The 20,030-nt window shown below is 39.2% G+C and overlaps 2 protein-coding genes across 3 annotated transcripts; both read right to left on the reverse strand.

Moving 5' to 3' along the window:
* Window positions 1–79: 79 nt before the first annotated feature.
* On the reverse strand, window positions 80–14,451 carry scyl2 (SCY1 like pseudokinase 2). Of its 2 annotated transcripts, XM_040035639.1 has the most exons (19): window positions 14,286–14,451; window positions 11,429–11,625; window positions 11,087–11,244; window positions 10,671–10,815; window positions 8,350–8,499; window positions 8,034–8,255; window positions 7,177–7,293; window positions 6,960–7,085; window positions 6,585–6,761; window positions 6,260–6,271; window positions 5,940–6,062; window positions 4,813–4,926; window positions 4,447–4,579; window positions 4,213–4,331; window positions 3,991–4,091; window positions 3,683–3,752; window positions 3,516–3,593; window positions 3,286–3,411; window positions 80–3,208 (listed from the first exon to the last, which is right to left on the reverse strand). In XM_040035639.1, exons 2-19 carry the CDS (start codon window positions 11,603–11,605, stop codon window positions 2,585–2,587), a joined length of 2,772 nt encoding a protein of 923 aa, XP_039891573.1. In that variant the 5' UTR covers window positions 11,606–11,625; window positions 14,286–14,451; the 3' UTR covers window positions 80–2,584. The 2 variants fall into 2 exon arrangements, with proteins under 2 accessions (XP_039891573.1, XP_039891574.1); XM_040035640.1 differs by lacking the exon at window positions 6,260–6,271.
* A 928-nt stretch (window positions 14,452–15,379) lies between these two features.
* depdc4 (DEP domain containing 4) lies at window positions 15,380–19,784 on the reverse strand. The gene is made up of 9 exons (XM_040036121.1): window positions 19,621–19,784; window positions 18,689–19,109; window positions 18,189–18,343; window positions 17,899–18,094; window positions 17,538–17,788; window positions 17,228–17,370; window positions 16,906–17,031; window positions 16,657–16,735; window positions 15,380–16,423 (listed from the first exon to the last, which is right to left on the reverse strand). The coding sequence occupies exons 1-9, from the start codon at window positions 19,694–19,696 to the stop codon at window positions 16,224–16,226; spliced, it is 1,647 nt and encodes a 548-aa protein (XP_039892055.1). The 5' UTR covers window positions 19,697–19,784; the 3' UTR covers window positions 15,380–16,223.
* Between the last annotated feature and the right edge of the window lie 246 nt (window positions 19,785–20,030).

Consider the following 20,030-nt stretch of genomic DNA (forward strand, 5'->3'; position numbering starts at 1 on the left):
TGGATTGTGCTTCTCCTTAATTTCTTAAATTTACACTCAAAAATCCAGTCAAAGAAATAAGCACCACCCTTTGACAAGATTAGATTGTGCACTTTCCTTTATATGTACAGATTTCCACCCTCAGAGACCAGCACCTTGACACATGAAACAAAGCCCACACTACACATATAGGACAACAGTCATATATAAATGATCTTGTAGAAGAATAAGCTTTCAGTTGTTCCTTTGGGGTTCTGCTAGGATATGTGAAACACTCCAAAAACTACATCCATTTAGCAATGAAATAATATGTGCCACATGTCGACTCAAGGTTGAAAAACATCCATTTGCAGACATTTTTAGTCTGGTATGTGAAAAGCAGAGGAATTAACAGAACCCAGGGATTCAGTTAAATGAGTAACACTGCCATTTGTGGCATTTTTATACAAAACCAAAAGGGTTTTGTGATAAAAGATAAGACATTTTAAACAATCATCATCATCATTATTATTATTATGGAAAAAAAAAAACAACCTGTATGACCAATGTACACCTAAAAACCCTAAAATTCTGTGATTCTTGAAAAATGTAGCTTTAGAATGAGCACACATTAATATCTAATTCTTTAGAAAATTTCACAGACCTATGTTATAAGAGGTCAAAACAAAGTTTTAGTTAAGGAGAGAGATGTTCGAGCCAATCGATATGCACCCTTAACAACCGACAGTGATTATTGCACACAACTCAGCTAAGGCCTCTTAAACATTACCACAACAACAACAAAAAAATAAAATAAAAAAAAAAAAAATGGCAAGGCCCTCTCAGAGCAACCCACTTTTAAATAAACTATTTATCTACACTTCATAATATGCCACCAGTACAGGTCTGCTGATAGCTGAAAAGTGCTACAATCAAAATATATTGTGATAATCTTTATTTCATAAACTGATCAACATAAATGGTAGCGCAGAAGTCCCTTAAAGATCTCATCAGTAAAAACGTGTTAATATATTTTTTCATTGGTCACTAGAATCATGAGGAATCATAAGAAAAGATGTTAATTAAACTTCAGATCTTTTGTGGTCAAGGAGAGTAACATGCAACAAAGCAAGTGGTTAGAGAAGCAAGTGCCAGACAGCTGATAAAGATGGAAAACATTAATACTTGAGTAACAGATGAGTGCCGTCTAGATTTAAATATGTACCCACGTAAGGCACAATAGCTAAAGCAGTGCATATGCTCTTTTATGTAGTGCCTTTTTAAAAAGGACACTGCTTCAATGGTTACTCCACACATCCGACACAGGTTAGTCACCCATACTGCAGTTACAGAAACTGGTCTTGTTACAAAAGAAGGTGCCTGGGCGGTCAAAACTGTTTACTTTAATGTAGCAGCAGAGAAACAGACTACAGAGGAGCTACTTGGTTTTCTTAGCCTGAACTGCAACGGTGGGGCTGTCAATTCGACACCCTCTCTCAGACTTCCTCCACAGAGGAGCCTCTTGGATGCAGATCAGAGACTGCATGCTTCTCAGAGCCAAAATTCAAGCTACTGCCAGTCTACATTTAGATTACATTTTGTTGTTTGTGGCATCTGTTTCCGAGCCAGCTCTCTGATCATTTTAGACTTGCAGCAATTCTAAAAAACAGTCTGGAAAAGCAGTATAGTTCGCATGGATGTAATCAGCCCACTGACAAGCCATTATGTGTTGTAATCAGTCCCATAAATATAGTCAGCATGCACCCATCTCCACCTACTACCATCATATTGGCAATAAGCAGAAAAGGCCTCAATTATGCAGGAGCTCTCTAGTGACTGTGTAAAGAAGTGCATTCCTTCTTTTCCTACCCAAGTAGTTTTTTAACTTAATATAATCAGCACAAGGACGCCAAGAAGCAGCAAATTCAAGTAAAAAGTAAGTGAAAGTAAAAATCAAGCCTAGAAGAAATGAGAAGAAGAAGATTATACCCCCACTTTCCTGCCTGCCTCTTTATGCACTATTTTCCTTTTGAGCAGCCCTGTTCTACTGAGCCCACTAGCAGTGAGGTGACTACCTACCATTAACAGTCATAGGAATAATAACAACCGATAACGGCAAATTAACGGGGTGATTACAATCCAAACAGGATTAAAGGTACAGAAGCCTGAAAATGACCAGATGAGAGACACAGTAACCACTTTTTTAAAATATTTTTCCGCCAATTGTGTTGACTCAGACGTCACATGTTCAAGAAGTGAATTGCAGTCCATCCACTCGATCATTCATGTTATAAACACAAACCCTTCCTGAATAATCTGAGTTGGAATTCAAGTCAACCCATCAAGAATGTTAAGTACAAAAGCAGTAGGAAACCCCCAGCATAGAAGAAGAAACTTCACCTCGATAGTCTGTCCTTCTAGTCAAGTAAAAATGGAATTCAGGTTAGTTTGCCAACAGAGAGAGTCAGAACTTAAGCCAGGTCAGATTAAAAATGCCAACAGTTAAGACCCTTGAAAGGACTTTCAATCTTCACATTCAGTCGGCCTTTCTGTGAGAATTCAAGGCTCTTCTGTCCACAGTCATTAAAAGAATATACTTAACCTGGAGTCTCTCTTTAATTCTTGTTTAGCCAAATAAGTCTTTCAGATCATTGTTGACAGATGCACTATGTTTTATCCCACTTGGGTTCATGCTAGGGGCAGCAGCAGGTTGAGCAAAGTTCTGAGGGCTGAAAAAAGGGTTTGCTTGCATCCCAAACCCACCGGGCACCCCTCCCATACCAACTGGCACACCCTGCATCTGAGTCTGAGGGTTCTGGGGTGAATTAAACTGACCAAGCCAAGGGCTGCTGGTTCCAGATGGAGCTTTGGGACCGATCTGGTTAAGAGTGACTTTGGGCTTGTTGGATGTAAAAAGATTGTCCAATGCTGACATGTCAGGAGGTTTATTTGTTTGTCCAGTTGTTCCTTGATTCTGTGTGAGGGATCCAAAGTTTGGGGTGCTGGTGGTGGTGGCCATTCCACCGTAGAGGCTGGGACCTGCGGGTCGCATGCCCATCCCCATGCCTCCTGCCTGGAAGCCCATAGCTGGGTTAAAACCATTTGAGACCGAGGTTCCCATGGAGCCGACCATTGGACCGGAGGAGGGGAATGTAGACATGGTGGATCCTTGCACTGGGGCTGGTCGTGCTGTGTTTGCCATGGACATAGATGTCATGTTGCTGAGAAGGCTGCTGGTCAGATCCTTAGTCTGTAACATAACAAGTAGTATGATTAGTGTTTGAGCACGAGTGTGTGTTTGTGTACGCAGATATTGTCAGGATTTACCTGTGAGTTGGAGCCAGCGGTGGCTGCTTTGATCGTCTGTGGCGCTAACGGCTGCTGGTTCCTCAGTTTGGCTGCCTGTTCCTGCTCTTTAGCCAATCGCTGCTTCTCTTCTAGCGTGAGAGACACCTAGAGGTGTGCAAAGGAAGAAAGGAAATAAGCAAACCAGGCTGCATGCTAAATGAACAAAGAAGAAAGCGGGTGGAAATTAATCAAAAGAATTAACTGCATACTCTGCTAGGCTGTGAGACTGGTGCTGCAGATCCATTTTCCTTCCCATTAACCCCTGTGCCACCAAAGATGTCATCAATCTGAAAGCAAAAAGAAGAGATTTTAAGAGAGGCTAACATTTACAGTCACGTTGTCAGAGCCGATGACTGTCATGAAATCAAGCAATCACCTGGTTGCCAGAATTAGGTGGGCTCTTGGTCTCCTCTGCTTGGTTGAGTGGATTTGATATGTTCATGCTCCTGTTAAATGACATTTGTAAGTGCTTATTTAGTCATAACATTACCAACAGTACTGTCTGTTAATTGCTCTCTATTAAAGATTAGAGGTACTTTAAACATTCTAGGACATTTGTAGTTTTAAAAAAAATAAAAATAAAAAAAAAAAAAATAAAAATCACAATTAATATTCACAGTCATTTAATCAAAGATAATTAGGAGGAGTTTTACTGTACGTGGTGAACTAAATTAAGAAAGACACCTCTGCTGCTCCTGCATGATGTGTAACTGCTCCAGCTTGGTCTTGTGCTCTGTCTCCATGCGGCTCAGCATGTCACGGATAACCATCATGAAAGAGTTAAACTGGAAGAAAGCATATCAATTACCCTATGTGTTATATTAATATTTATATAAAGTTTTCTGTTGTTTTTAGAAAGTTACAGTTAAATAACACAAATATTATATCAGTTTGACTGTGCAGTACTTGATTGAGATTGAGGTTGTTGTCTATACTGAGGGAGACGAGGTGGGGCAAACTCTTGGTAGCAAGATGCTCTTTGGGGATGCCCAGCTTCTTGTGGTTGAATGTACACTTATAGATCCCTAAAGTAAAGAGGAAGCACGTCAAATAAAGAATTCTTAAGAAAAACAAAATGTGAAATGATATGGTAATATGTGTAACTTCCTCTGAGGAGGGGAGACGCTACGGTTTGTTTACCTAAGATGCCCATGAGTACTGCTGGTTCTCTAGAGGGGATCTGTTGCAGGAAGGGCAGGATCTCATCAATGACAAACCACTTGTCTAGATATTCTAAAATCTTCCCCAGGCACACGAGAGAGTTCACTCGCACCTACACATCGAGACAAGACACACGGTGACACAGCAAATTACAGAATTAAACAGGAAACACATTTATGCATTTCAGTCAGTAGCTAACAACACTGAAAACAAGAATGTGGCATTTTTAGAAAAGAAAAGGCAAAGTAAAGACTTTTAAAAAAAAAAAAAAAAAAAAAAAAAAAAAAAAAAATCATTTTATTGGAGGCAAACAGCTCGAGAGCAGAATGACCGATGTAGACTCACAGCAAGTGAGGATGTCTGTAGGCAGGCTGATTTGATCCGAGGGATGAGAGAGTTCTTCATAGATGGGTAATCAATCAGGTTTGCAAAGGTTGGGATGATGTTGAGGCACAGCTCCTGCTCAGCGAGAGATAATGTTATTAAATGTGACATTTTGATAATGAGTTGAAATGCATTCTTACTGTGCTTGCAACACTAAAAGGAGAACTAAGAGTACAGGCAAAAATGAATGTCTCAAACTGACAAAGCACAATTCTAAAAATAAACACCAATGAAGTAAAAATTAGCAACTACTCTTATAAGCTGTGTCCCAATTCCTAGGCCGCATCCTTCGAAGGACCCGGCCTATGCGATCTACATGGGCCGAGTCCTTCGAAGACCGAGAACGCTGGAAGTGCGAGGCTGTGAAATGGGACGGTCTAGCCTTCAGATTTGCGTCACCAGCTGTCTCGGTAGAGTTCAATAAACTCAGCTGTCAGCTCCCTGCTTCCTAAAATATAACAGGACACTGGAGTAAATTCTCTACCATCTCACACTTCTGTGAGGTCTTAGGAGGTTCACCAGTTTTCTGTTTGACATTTATTAGGCTGTGTGAAAACTATAACTTTAATCTCAGCCAAACCGATTTACTCAGGAACAAATAAAACACTGAAGAAAGCCAAACAATAACATTTTTAAATGATCTAACACCTACATTCACTCCTGAAAATATGTTGAAAGTTTATTTTGTGACCCAGAAAGAGTAAAATTAAAGCACAGTAGCTGCCGCCATTGTTGGAAATAGGTTGGGCCACGAAGGATACACTAACCCATCCTTCAAATCCGGTGAAATGAAAGACGCATTTGTTGGGCGCACTGGGAGCAGCCTTCGAATTGGGACAGCCATTGTCACCAGGCTGTGACGTAATAAGCCTTCAAATGCGGCCTCCGAAGGATGCGGTCTAGGAATAGGGACACAGCTATAGTGTTTCTAATTTAGACAAAGGGTATCTAAAGCAAAAAACAGAACCAGACATACCAAGAATATCTTAGAATGTTTATAAAACTGCATCTATGTTTTTTCACAAATTATGTGCACAGTAACTCCTTGAATCATAATCTATTTCACCATTCCCGTTTCCCCTCTGTACCTGGATCTGTACTGAAGGGGCTTCCAGAGCTCTGTAGACCATGGGCAGCACACTATTCTTTATATCATCTGGTGGCGTTTTAGTCAGCAGTAGGTCCATCTTTTGCAGGAATATCAGCAGAATCTGCACAACACAGAGACTCAGTTAAGAAAACAAGAATGAGGAAATACTAGCCTATGTTCAACAGGTGAGTACAGTGGAAGATGGAAGTAAGAGACTCATTCCAGTGGTTTTAGTACAGCTTTTAGTATCACTAACAACATAACACATACACTAAGCCGATGCGACGAGAGAATATTCACAGCAGAAAAACCACTCACCATATTGCTAGCCTGAAGAGGCATGGGAAGAAAAATACAGAGAAGTCTTGATAATGCGACAGAACAAGACATAAAGCACCATGCGTTTAAGGCAGGCTAAATACAACTGTTCAATCACGTATCAAATATTAATTACACACATGTCTCAAAATGGGAAAAAAATATATCATGCAAACAGAGTTTTTAAAACAGATATACCTCCATACCTGAGGATCCATCCTAAGGCGATGTGTATATTTCAAAAGTGACGTTTCTTAAAGCACCAGTTGTTGCAAATGTGCACAAGTTTAAATTAGTGTATGTGTCAGGTTACATTTCTGTATACCTGAATAGGCTCTTGCTGCTTGAAAACAGGCGTGAGGTCAGGCAGGATGAGGCGAACATATTCGTCCTTGGTGCACTCTTCAGCAATCAGCAGCACGTTGGGAAGCACAAAGGGAACCATGTCCGGATTGACGAACTCAGAGGTCAAAGCTGGCAAGATGCGATATACAACCACTCTCTAAAGAGAAGACACAACAGAATAGGTAAAAGATGAAATGACATGACTAATATGAGTCATAAGATCGAGTGTAACACAGTGATACTGCTAACTCAGGCGTAAACCAACGTGTTTATACAAATCCTGAAAATGAAGGTGAAATCTCCAGTATTCACACTGCAAACAAGTCTTTGGGGGGGACTTGTTTGCAGCATTTACCTTTGGTAGCTTGGGTAGGACTTTGGGGAGTCCTTTGTAGAACTGGGACTTCTGTAGGTTGTCCCTCTGGAAGAGGGAATCAAAGTACTGCAGAGTGACTGCACCAACATCATCAAAAAATGGGATCTGAAAAACACACACAAAAAAATATTTTTCCTCAAAGGGAGGCCTATGGACGATGGAATGATATTCTTATGCAAGCAATGAATATGCAGACCTTAGTCATCTGGTCGGCATCAGGCCGGACATTAGGTGTGACACTGAGCAGCATTTTGACATGCTCCCGCACCTCCTCTGGGATCTTGCTCAGCACCGCTGGACTCATGCTGCTCAACTACAATTGAAAGATAAGAATAAACCCCATAACAGTAACATATACCCAAGTTATTTGTATTATAGCTGTAATGTATTCCATAATTTATCAATACATTAAGTCCACATTAGTTTAGAGGAGCTTTTCTTGGAGTTTAGACTGTTACTGTCATGGTTCTCTTGTGCCTGAACTATGAGTTGGTAAATGACTCAGATCTCAACAGATGACAGTAGCTGAGCATAAAAACTAAACAAACCAGGCAAGCTGGAGTTTACATCTATACTGCCCATACTAATATTTGTGATGAAGACTTTGAAGGAATAGCTGGAAACCAAATAAGTGTATTTGTTCCCTTTATTATGGTCCACTTTTATTCTCAAGGCAACATTGTTATCTTGGCACAGCTGCACATCATTTTTTGTTTACTTCAAACATCTGCTCTCTAATGACTGGTGACAATCAAATCCCGTTTCACAGGGAAATCAGCTCAAGTGGAGGGCATCAAGGAACAAAGGCAAAAATAAGAGGATGGAGAAAGACTGATGCACATGCCACAAAAAAAAAACAAAAACAAAAACACAAATGCCTACAACAAGCATTTTTGAAAATCAAAGCCAAAGACTGTGCAAAGGTTTGGTTTTTTTTGAGCAGCAGTCATTAAAAAACAAAACAAACAAACAAAACAAAACAAAACAAAACAAATAAAAAACAAAACAAATAAAAAACAAAACAAAACATGTCTACAGTACAGCTTCACTTACCTGGTCCAGCTGCCTGCTGAAACTCTTAAAAATGTCATGCTTGTTGACTTGGAAAACAGGCTTCCCCTCATTGAAGACAGCATGCATGACCACGCCCAGAGAATACATGTCAGAGGCAGCGTCACAGCTAACTGACAGTATGTACTCAGGAGCCAGGTACTCTGGGTTGGGTAGGCAGAGTGGAGGAAGGTTGGGCTGCCACTCTTTACATGTGTACTTGGGCTACAGGAAATTAAAGTAAGACGTCAAAAAGTTGCAAGATGTTATTCTGGTAGAGCTTCATCACGGCAATAAGCCAAGCAGGCTGAAAACATACCTCAGCATCTGACGGGTTGTTAGAGGAGATGCTGAAGTCAAAACCCATGATCTTCCACGCACCACTCTTGTTGAGGATAATGTTCTCTGGACACAGATTGCCATGGACCATTTTCACCCCACTGTGGAGAAAGGACAAACCCTCCGAGATCTGAAGAGAGAGAAAACTGAAGTTATTGGGATATCTGAACAAGATAAATTAATTATTAATCATGGTTTGCCTCAAACAACCAAGATACACCAGTATTATCAGTTTAACTGGGTCAACATACATTTTAACACACTGTAAATGAGTTCCGGGTCATAAAGTTTAAACACAATTCTGCACTGCTGCAGTAAAAGTTGTGTAACAACCAACTGATGCTAAACACTGCAGGCATTTCTTTTAAGGTCTTTCAGCTTCAATCCCCTGCTTTATATAACAGATGAGAGATGCTCTGAGGGAAAACAAATAGAAGAATTAGGACCAATGTGGGTGACAGAGACAATAACGGAGGTGGAGGTGAATGTAAAATGTTCCCTGGTATTACAACCTGTCATAAAACATAATTCTATAAGGTGACAGGCAAGGCTTGGCATCAAGCAGGTTCAACTGGCTTTGAGAAGAAAGAGCATAGAAAATGTTTTGGATCTCCAAGCATAGTACTAAGAAAAAAAAGAGAAGAAAAAAGAGAAGAGGAAGTGTGCACTAAATAAACACCAGTATTTCTTGCTCTGTAACCTGTAAAGAAAGCCTGAGAAGCTGATTATTGCAACTACATTAATAACCAGTACTGTTGTGTAAATAAATGCTTAATTAAAAGCTTTAAGAGTCTAGTTTGCCATGTGCTTTGCTCAGTCTCAAATTAATATAGTGACTAGGGATGGATATGGCACCGGATACCGGTGCCATTATGTCAGATATCTGACAAAAGTACCGGTTTGGCACCGGTATCGAATGAAACCTAAACAATACCCATCCCTAATAGTGACAGTAAATTGATCCCTTTACTGTTTAAAAGTCGTAAGCTACCCTTCATTCCTTTATATTTTAATGGGAAAATGGGAAGCAGATGTAGACATTTATTGATCTATTGTTCTGATTTATTGTTCTGTACTCTGTTAAGATGACCTCCCACTGCTTCAATAAAGTTTAGGTCTAGCCTCTGGGGAAGCTAATCTATGACTGATAGTGTTTATTGTGGGGGTTTTTCTATCCAGGTATGCTTTTTTTTTCCAAGTCATTGCCAACCAGATGCTTTCCAGAAGGTGTTACCTGGTGGATAAAAATCTGATGGTAATGCTCTGGGTTTATATTTCCATCAGTTCTGACAAGATCCCCAACACCACCGCCTGAAATGCAGCCCAAAACCATGACAGAGCCTCTACCGTGTTTTACATACATCTGTAAACACTCATTATTATACCTCTCTCCTGACCTCCTCCATACATATTAACAATGGCTTACAAACATTTAAAGTTTGAAATCTACACTTCACCAGACCAGTTGCTAACAATTTTCAGTTGTGTAATTTGGCATTCTTCAGCCTTTTCTCTGTTTTTCTTCCTTAAGAATGATTTCTTGACAGCTTCACTTGGATGATCTGATATCGTCGTGTTGGTGTTGTTCCCAGATCATCATGAAAATGTTGTTCCAGGATCAACATCGCAAGTGACCAATCACATTGTTGTGACGTTATTCTTTTGCGCGCCAAGCCATTTGTGCATTTATGAAATTCCAATGTTGCAAGGACAATATCAATTCTGCTTACCGTTTATTAAAGGGTTACGGTTAGGGTCAGGGTCCGTTGATTGGCGGACAGAGGCGGTTTCTCGCAGCTTAAGTACAGTTTTTGGTTTTACGGCGGTTTTTCCTGAAGTCGCAAAAGTATGACGTCACAACATTCTGATTGGTCACTTGCAATGTTGATCCTGGAACAACATTTAGTATGATGATCTGGGAACAACACCAACACGACGATATCAGATCGTGCGCTTCACTTCCACTGACACCATTTCTGATGAGGCTTCAGTGAACAGCAGATGGATCAAGTGAAGGGACACATGAGTCTCTCAGGTCCTGTGTCAGGTCTTTCGGTTTATTTATTTTTTCTTAAGGATATAGCTTTCAGATACTGACAATCTACTGTACATAGTTTTTTGTTAGGAATGCTACTTCTTTTGTCCTCCACTTTCTCCTACTGGGGTGAACTGAAAATAAATGTAAAAGCAGCTTTGACTGACCTTTTTCTTTTTTTTTTTCTTTTCTTTTTTTTTTTTTTAATTATTCATCAAGAAACATGCAGCCATACAAAAAGAAATCTATTCTGCCTACATGCTCACCTGTAGCAAGCCATACTTTGTCTCCACATCATAGAGCTTGTACTCCTTGATGTCGCTGGGCACAGGGCTGGGCAGGTTGTCCCATTGGCCAAGCACGTTGGACAGGCTGGCAAACACCGGCTCTGTACAGAATGCCAAGCAGTCTCTGAGGGCCAAATAAATAAATGTCATCAGTTCAATTCAAAGCAATAACAGACAGAAAATAAACAAAACAGAAAGAGTAAAAACAGAAGGAAGAGAATTATGAATTTAGAGCTGTCATGGATGAAAAGAAAGAAAGCACAAGGCCTTAACCTTTACTTGCCATGATCCATTTTCATCTCAAATGTCAAGATATCCTCTGAGCAGTGACTCATTCAGTTTCATCCATGACATACATACATGTGTGAATTTGTGTGTGTGTGTGTGTGAATCACCGTGATTCTTCCAAGGGATGCTGAACAGTCAGGAGTCGAGGGTGACGCAGTCTGGTTAGCTGTTGCACTCCTCTTTTCAGTGAATCGATGATTTGGTCCTTCTCAAATTTCTGATACTTGTCAATCATTTTCTTGTCAAAAACAAAAACTGCTACTTCCTGGAGGGTAAAAGACATACAACAACATGGTGACAGTGCAGTTTTCAGTCTCAAATTAATTCCTTTTCCCCTTTTAGCAAAAGTCGGGTAAATCATTTATGAACTTGGATCAAATCTAAACTTGTGTCAAGAGGTGGTCTGGTCAGAGAGAGACACTGACACACACACACACACACACACACACCTGTTTGGTGGACTTCTTGGTGCCATTATAGATCCTCCAGCTCAAGCCGGGACCTCCACTTGCAATGTGTCGCCCCACCTCAAACTCCCGTGTCACAGGGTTACCCATAACAGCACTAGTGACATCGGCTGTCACCTTAGTGACAGTGCTTTTCAATTTGTTCAGCATGGACTCCATGTTCAGGCTCGACCTGGCAGCTGAGATAAAACATTGATGATGATCATTAAGGAATGATCAGAGGTTAAAGACATAAGCTACAGTCAGTCAGATGAGGAAATTCTTTGCAGTTTTTGCAACCAGGCACTATGTTACATGCACAGTTACAGTATACTCCACTGTTATTCTTAATATAGCAATTCCCCAAATTGCAAGTTGGCCATGCAAACTGTAAATTCAGTTTGTATATCACGCATCAGACCTTATTCTGATGATATAATTTTTCAATAAAGATGTGGAATATGGTGGTAATATTAGATTCAGTACATTCAGCATGTACTGTCTGTGCTGTACACAAACCAACAATAGTTTGGCAGACTATAGTACAGATGCATGCCCAAAAAAAGCCCACAACTCTGGTCAGTAGGAGAAAAAAAAAGTTTCAATGATATAAAGTTTTTTATATCATTGAAACTTCTTTTCAATGATATAAAAGCCTTGTATATCAACAGGTCTTTGGATTTCTGCAGATACTGAAGAAGCACCTTTTAGAAAAAAAAGACAGTGGTTAAAGAAATTAAATAGGAAGGCTGTGTTTACACAAAACCCCCAATAATGAGATTGATTAAATCAGTTCCTTTTGCAAAAGATTATCAGTAAACTGCAGCCACATATCAATAATTTAATCAAAATATGAAGCTGTTTCAAATGCGTTTCCTTTTCCTGTTTCAGAATAGGCCTTTATGGTGACCCTACTAAGAAGCCTCTAAAAATGCGAGTGTGCATTCCCAAACCCGTTCCCTGGCTTTCACCCCATTCTCCTGTTTAGCAAAAACTTCTACTATATTAAGCTGAAACTGGTGGAAGGCTTCGCAAAAAGGTTATTTGCTCATTTTGTCAGCTTCATGGGACTTGAAACACAAATATTCTGTGTAGGTAGTTGGTGAAAGAGACATCTGTGTGCTTCTGGCAAAGCAAAAGCCTTCAACAAACCATTAGACATGCACTAATGCACCTGCTTGAAAATTTGCACATCAAAGTCCCCACCAGCATCCTCCCTGTGCTGGCTGAGGAGAATAAGCATAGTAACAATCCGCGCTGTCCCCAGAAATATAAAATGACTCAGAGCAAACTGAGCCACACCACATTAATGCTCTCTTTCAAAATAGTCTAGAGTAAGAGCAAGTTAGGCAACAGAAACCTAGACAAAAGAGCATGACCGATGATTGTGAAGCAAGTTTTTTTTGTTTGTTACGTTTGTTTTTTTAAAATGCAAAAACTTCCTTCAGTGTTCTTAATCTTTCTTGAGAAGCCTTCTAGACCTTTGATGTTTGAACCGAATAAGCTCCCAGCAAATCCATACATTGCCACGTAAGCTGCAGTTTTAATAATTAATTCTTTACAGAACCCTACATTTAAAGTGTTATGGATGGGTTTGAAATGTTCAAAATACAGTGAATCTTAATAAAACGTTTTTTAAATGCTTTCAAACTTAAATTCAATTTTGACTTTGCTGTGGTTTGCTGGAGGAGCAGCATCGGAGCTGCTGACACCAACAGACTGAATAAAACAACTAGGAAAACCAGGGTCTGTGACTGACTGCAAACTGGATGTTTTTGAAGCTGTGGTGGAGAGATGGTCACTGAACAAATTTTTATCCATCCACGGATAATCCAGACCAGCCTGTTCACTTCCTGGACAGGCAGCTGCCAGACAATATTATAATTTCCTCATCATTTCAACTACTGTAACAGCAGAATTTTCCTATTAAGGGATAAATAAAGTATTTCTCATCTCATTATATGCAGCATCACATAGCATCACCTACTTTTGAAGCTGTTAGCGTTCTAGAATTTGTCCCTCAGTTTAAGAATCGAAACCCTAAAGCCCTGATGCTTCATTTGAAGATGTGGCAGTGCTCTGAAAAATGCTGCAAAACATCTAAAGCACTAAAGGCAATCAGATTTGAAGATTTCATAGAACAGGCAGCATCATAGCCTATTTTACCACGCCACTGCTTCTGCCTGGAAAGAGTGGAAAGGCCAAAAAACAATGGCAAAAATATCAGTATGCATGAATAGAAACCCATGACCCTGTTTTTCTTTGCAACAAGCGTCCTGACTGTCTGCTGACGAGTAACTAAATTGAAACGCGTGATTTACTTGACTGTAATCTATATTAATACCAGTTGCTAACCTAATAAAGTCGTTAGCACCTTAGCAGCTGGTCCCCAGAGAGCCTGTTAGTATCATGGTGGAATTGTTTATGAAAACTGGACGTATCTAATAACAAGTAAGTAACGTTGGCAGGAATTAATAAGTTCTTCATATTCGACACGATCAAGCCACATGTTAGCATGGGTTTCAAAGTGTTATGGGTCACTCGGCGTGTCTGTCAGATCTGATTGTGAAATACCTTGATGTTAGCCAAGTTAACCATCTTGTTTAGCACACAGCCAATGCAAACGAGTACTGAAAGCACGGCTGGCAGTCAACAGATATCTTTCCAATTCTTCTATTAACCCTTTGCCTACCTATGTCGCAGACATCATCGTTGCAATATGTTGCCTTTTTCCCCACATGAACACGGTAGTCACCTGCCCAAGCTAACTAGCCAACAATGCGCAAGTAGACTGACGTTCCAGTCAAACAGCGATTATTTCTATATAAAACTTTCACTCCGAATGCCTCCAGCTACTTACCTTAATATTAAAAAAGGGTCTCCGCTTTACTTCCTATTGTAAGTGGGCTCTCAGCCGTACCGCTGTCAGTAATGGCTGTGAAACACAGCCCCCATGTCTTCCAGTAGCATACGAAATGAGTTAGCTTGGTACGCTAGTGAACGAAGAGCTCTACTTCCGGGTTTGTTAACGGAGTCAGGTGCGTCAACGTCATCAGGTACTCTTTTTCTTTTATGTTTTTTTTAAATAACCACTTCGAGGTCGGTTTTATTTTAACTAAGTTAAAACGTAACTTTTATACACGGTCATTATTTCACACTTTGTCAATTTATTCAAACAATATGTTTATAATAAATTATTAGAAAAATATAAACCTATGACTACAAATATGAATTTTAAGGATTATTATGTAGTTAGAGGATAATTTAGGCTTCAAACGTGGTTTAAAACGACAGGAATCAATTTGTATTATGTATTTGAGAATAATAAATAATAAACCATCGATGTGCGGTGCAACCCTGTTACCAGTATTCTAAAAAAGTAGATTTCAAAAATGTTTTTTCATAAATTCTTGACCAATAAGTCAAAGAGTCACCCTCATACTGAACACTTGAATATTTATTAAATTTCAGATAGGAATTAACTTAATGACAAAACATTTGCAGTAATAGTAGTGTTGAAAATCCTAATCAGAAACAGATGAAGTGTGTCAAAAAAAAAATGATAAATGATAATTTATATTTATCCTCACTATTCCATTACAAAACACTGACTTCTAGTTTGCACTGTGGTACATACACTGCAACATCGAAAGTTTTAGAAAGGCTTTATTAAACATGTTAATCTGAAACAAAATAAAGTATGTTTCAGCATCATAAAGTGCATTTTTTAGATGATTTCAGTGTTTCTGAAAATAAAATGAGACCACATTTTTTATTACGACCATGTCTTCATTACAGTGATGCTTATAATTTTTAAAGAAAAATTACATCAGTAGCATATCCAGTTAGAGTACCGCACTTTTTCCAATGAGGTCATAATGTTTATCTTTCAAGTAAAAATCCTAAAAACTTCCAATTAGAATATTTAAATTATGGCACTAAATACAGTCATTAACCATAAAATTATACATAAGGATAGTTATCCTAACACCCTTCCTGCTTTCATTTAATAATAACATTTTTTAGAATGTTCACAGAAAAAGAAATTATTACAACAATTAGTATTTTTCTTTCAAGTACAGCTACCAAATCAAGGCCTCAAAATGGATAACATCTTTACATCTTTTTGTGATCTAGAGAAATTAATGCTTAATTAAAATGTACAGCCCCAGAAAAGCACAACACTATTCTTAAGGCCTGATGCACAGTGAAAAAATAGTTTAGTATTACACATACAAATAGAGCACTTCAATCTAGAAGCACAAGCTGTTCACTTAATGTTGCCTCAAAACAACCATTTGATGGCTGTGAGAATTCATTTAGTACTGAAATTTAAGTATTCCCTTTACACCCTTTTAACACTTGATTTTATCCTGCAGTAAAGCTAAATTGTAGAACGTAAAATCTGTGCCAACAATATAGTTTTCAAACTAGTGCAATACTTTTTACAGCAGTTGTTGACCAGATGTACTGAACTAAAATTTCATTGCCTTCAAGTTACCAGCAAATTTAAAAATAAAACTTCAGCTATCATTACCTCGTGATTTATTTGGATTTGGAAAGATTACACCCATGGTAACATGCCGTTTGAAAAGCATTTGTAGTATGTATCCACCTCAGAATGCCATCCCCACTCTGCATACTACACATTAGAGGTGTAACCATATGCAAGTCAGTACTTCCTTGTTAGTTAGAATCATAAAATGCATTCAAGTTTAACCTTTTTTTAAAATCCTGAAACTACGTGAATTTGTAGGTACACCCATGAAGTCAAACCAGTCCCAGCTACTTGTGTGTTTCAGAAAGTGCTAGAAAAGTGCTGCAGGAAGACCACGGGGTGATGCTTTTCAAACTCTTTGAGCATCCTCCTCTTCTCCTTGGCAGACATCCTCTTGCTCGAGGAAATGTCATGAAGAAGTTGTTTGAGGCTCTCCAGGGTGGTAGCCTCGCGCTGGTCCTCGTATTCCTGTGGAGTCACCTGCTGGCAGAAGGTGAACGCTGCAACAAAACATGAAGAGGATTTCATGGTTTTCATGGAGGATGCACAGTGCTCAGGAACAAGTGGGGTTTTTGTTTTGTTTTTTTATTGTGGATCTGGAGCAACAGTGTTTCCAAATAAGATAGGTACACAAAAAACTGAAGTACAGTGTATCTATACATAGTGAGCTGTTATCTCATCTGATGGTGTACTGTTTGATGGTTTGTCAGAGTGTAATTAACATTGAACTTACTAGCAAATGAGTCAGGATCTTTTCCCTGCTGCACAGTCCTCAGTGTGCTCCTCACAGCTTCAATAAGGGTTGTAGGTGTCTATCATTATTGCAAGATAAGACCAGAGAGTAAAAGGAAACACTGTAACAACTATCAGGTACTTGTAGAGACATTAAAAAGTAAACTTAAGGCTGGTTGAAATCCAGACGGAAACGCATGTTTGTCTAAGAAGACTATTTCAATGTAGTTCTGAGAGCACAGAATTTTACCTTGAAGAGCTCAGAGTGATTGTCCATGAGAAAGAACACCAGAGCTTCACTTTGTGATCGAGTCAATTCATGATTCTGAACAAGAGCTCTCTGAAATGTGCGGCACACCAAGGATCTGTTATCAGTCTGAAAGGACAAAAAATAGGTTTCAATTCAATTTCATTTATAATTTTACAAAATAAAGCTACGGTACTATCAGATTATTCAGTGAAACAGATTCAAACATGTTCAGTTATTTTCTATATGGACTCTTTGCCTTTTATTATTCTATAAAAGTGCAAAAAAATGGAACTGGCAGTGTGGTTTAGAGGATGCTGCTGACCTGTTTCTGCAGACGGCAAGCATCTGAGCGAGCTGCTATCGCCATGAAGGCCAGAAGTCTTTGCAGTTCATCTCTCAGACTTGTTTCCAGCAGCCGCAAACACAATTGAGATGCTTTGATGGCATCCTGTAGCTTCCCTTCATCTGGAAATTAAAAGACACAAGCAAAGTATTAACCTTCATGACTGGAGAAAAAAAAACAAACAAAAAAAAAAAAAAACTGTGGTACAGATCACAGCCCTATCACTTAATGCTCCACACCATGAGTCAAAAGTCACTATAAACTTAAACTTAGCTCTTTTGGTTCTTACCCAGTAAATTCAGAACTGCAATATGTATGTCCAGGTAACGCCCTGAAATGAGTGGAGATTTTTCTTGTCCACTGTAGTATTTGGCGATGGTATCAAACAACAGCCTCTTCTTGCTTGTCATATGTTCTGCACTGGGATCCTCCAAAGACGCATTTCCACATTGCAGGCTTAGCTGTTCTCCTGCAACCACGATCAGCTGGTCGGGAAAGAGTTCCAAACAGTCTGCTGCTGCTGACAGCCACTCATCCAACCTGGAAAAAAAAAAGTATGAAAGAACATACTACAGGTGTAATGGAATACATGAACAAATAGGTCTCAAGCCAAAGTGCATAAGCCTCAAGGGATGAATCAGAGGACTGACTGGGGTAGGGGAAGGGTGTCAGACAGCTCTCGTTCCAAGCATGTGTTAGAGATAACCAGATCCTGGTTGGCCAGAGGAGCTTTGCAGGTTTGGGGATGAACTCTTTCAGGAGAGGTAAGAATGCAGTCCAACACTGGCAATTCTACTAACTGCAGCAGCTGCAACACGGTTTGCTGCTTCCAAACCTGATCTGACACTATGGAAGGAAGAAAGAGCAAAATAAACAAAAACAAAAATATCTGTCCACTCGAAATTACCCCCCCCTTACTATACACACATTTGCTCATTACCGGTTTTGGAAAGAAAGGTAGAAGATGTGGTGGTTCTGTTGTGAGCTGCAGACAAGGATGGCTGCAGATTGATGGCCCTTAGCAATCTTTCCACCCTTCTGTCTGAAGATCCAACAGCAAGAGGATTGGCAATTGTTCTTAATTCATTCAGCCTCCTGAAAGAACAGGAAACATTTGGATGATAACAAACACTTTGGTTCTGTGTATATGTTTCTTTTTTCTAAATAAAAATCTAAATACAAAATGTTGTAATACTTAGCATGAGTGTTTATGTTTATAATGTCTTAGCTATGAAGAAACTGAAATGAGAACATTAAGATAAATGCAACAAATTTACTAAAAAAAAAAAAAAAAATCATAATACACCTATTCTGCAAAGATGAGAGTTTCAGTGTTCAGATCAGCACTTTCAGTGGTGATTCACATGCTTTAATACTGGAAAATAAAGGTAAATTAAGCACCAATGTAACAGAACAGAGAGGATTTTATGTAAAACTTACCTTGAGCTCCTCTTCTTTTTTATCTCCTGTTGTTCTGGCAGTATGTTTTCTGCATCAATGTTTCCCTTCACATCAGAATTCGAAAATCCTTTGTATTCCAGAAAACGGTAAAGACTGCAGCTGCTGTCCTCAAAGGCCACCTCCTTGTCCCTGCGAAACAGCTTTGTGCCTACTGGTTCAAATACCTTCGCCTCCATCAAAGCCTGACAGAGCCGAGCAGCTTTGAGACGAGAAACTTCACTTGTGCAAAATGCCACGTTCTGCATCAAGTAACTGAGAACTGCGTCCACAGCGTCTGAGCCTGTGAAACATTCAGCGTAAACACGTAAATGTCTCCTGCAGCTGCGTACTTCCACTTGAGTCTGTAGGGCTTGGATGATGTTGTGCCACAGCTGGGTGGCACCAAAGGGCCCAGAGAAGCCTGTTGGTAATTAAAGAAACAGAGGTTTGAAGAAAAAGTGACTCCAGTAAGTTTAAACTAGAACTTGCTTAATTGTATCCAAAGGTAATTGTTGGATGTTAATGACTTGTTTAAAAGTTTGAAGGATAAGGGGAGTTTGTAATATTTCCTCCATCTAATTAGAAAGGGTTAGGGTTACAACTGTTGTTGTGATGTGGCGCTGTATAAATAAATTTTGAATTGAAATGAAATGAATTGAACTAGTAAGTAAAAGCTACACTGCACGTCATTATCACGGTGTTTATGTACTACGTTGAAGTACTTCACGAGACTATTTCAATTTAATACTTTATTTTATAAAACTACAGTTGAAAGTTAATTTACAAGCCCCACTGATAACGACGTGTTTGTGGTGGCAACCGTATTTATAATTATCGCTAGTTCCATCTAGCATGTGTATTAATTGCTATGCTATGTTTGCATAGTCATTTCTGTAAATGAGAAACTCGTTAAAACGAAACTCATATCTTACCATGCTGTAGATTTTCACGAAAGCTTCGAGTTTGGCTGTTCAACCTTCTAAACCGAGGAGTCAAATCAAGCGCCATCACGAAATTCTATATGTGACGTAATCACGTTCTTCTTCGTCTAAAATGAACCGACTCAACCCCGCTGCTGCCCCCAAGAGGCTACAACAGCCACACGTGCAAAAGACCCCGAAAGGTTTTTGTTTTATTTGTTTTGTTTCGTTTTTAAATGAAATTTTTATAACAATGCCTAAAGTCGAATAAAAATAAAAATTTTGCAGTTTTTATATTTAAGATGTGCTGCCATTGGAAACATGCTGAAAAGACTCAATTTGTCACAAGTTAAGCATCTGGATCTTTTCTCAAGATGTCATATAACCACACAATGACCATACTGTAGTATTAATATAATAAA

The sequence above is a fragment of the Simochromis diagramma genome, unplaced genomic scaffold, assembly GCF_900408965.1.
Source record: "Simochromis diagramma unplaced genomic scaffold, fSimDia1.1 OVJJ01000816.1, whole genome shotgun sequence".
Classification (NCBI taxonomy): Eukaryota; Metazoa; Chordata; class Actinopteri; order Cichliformes; family Cichlidae; genus Simochromis; species Simochromis diagramma.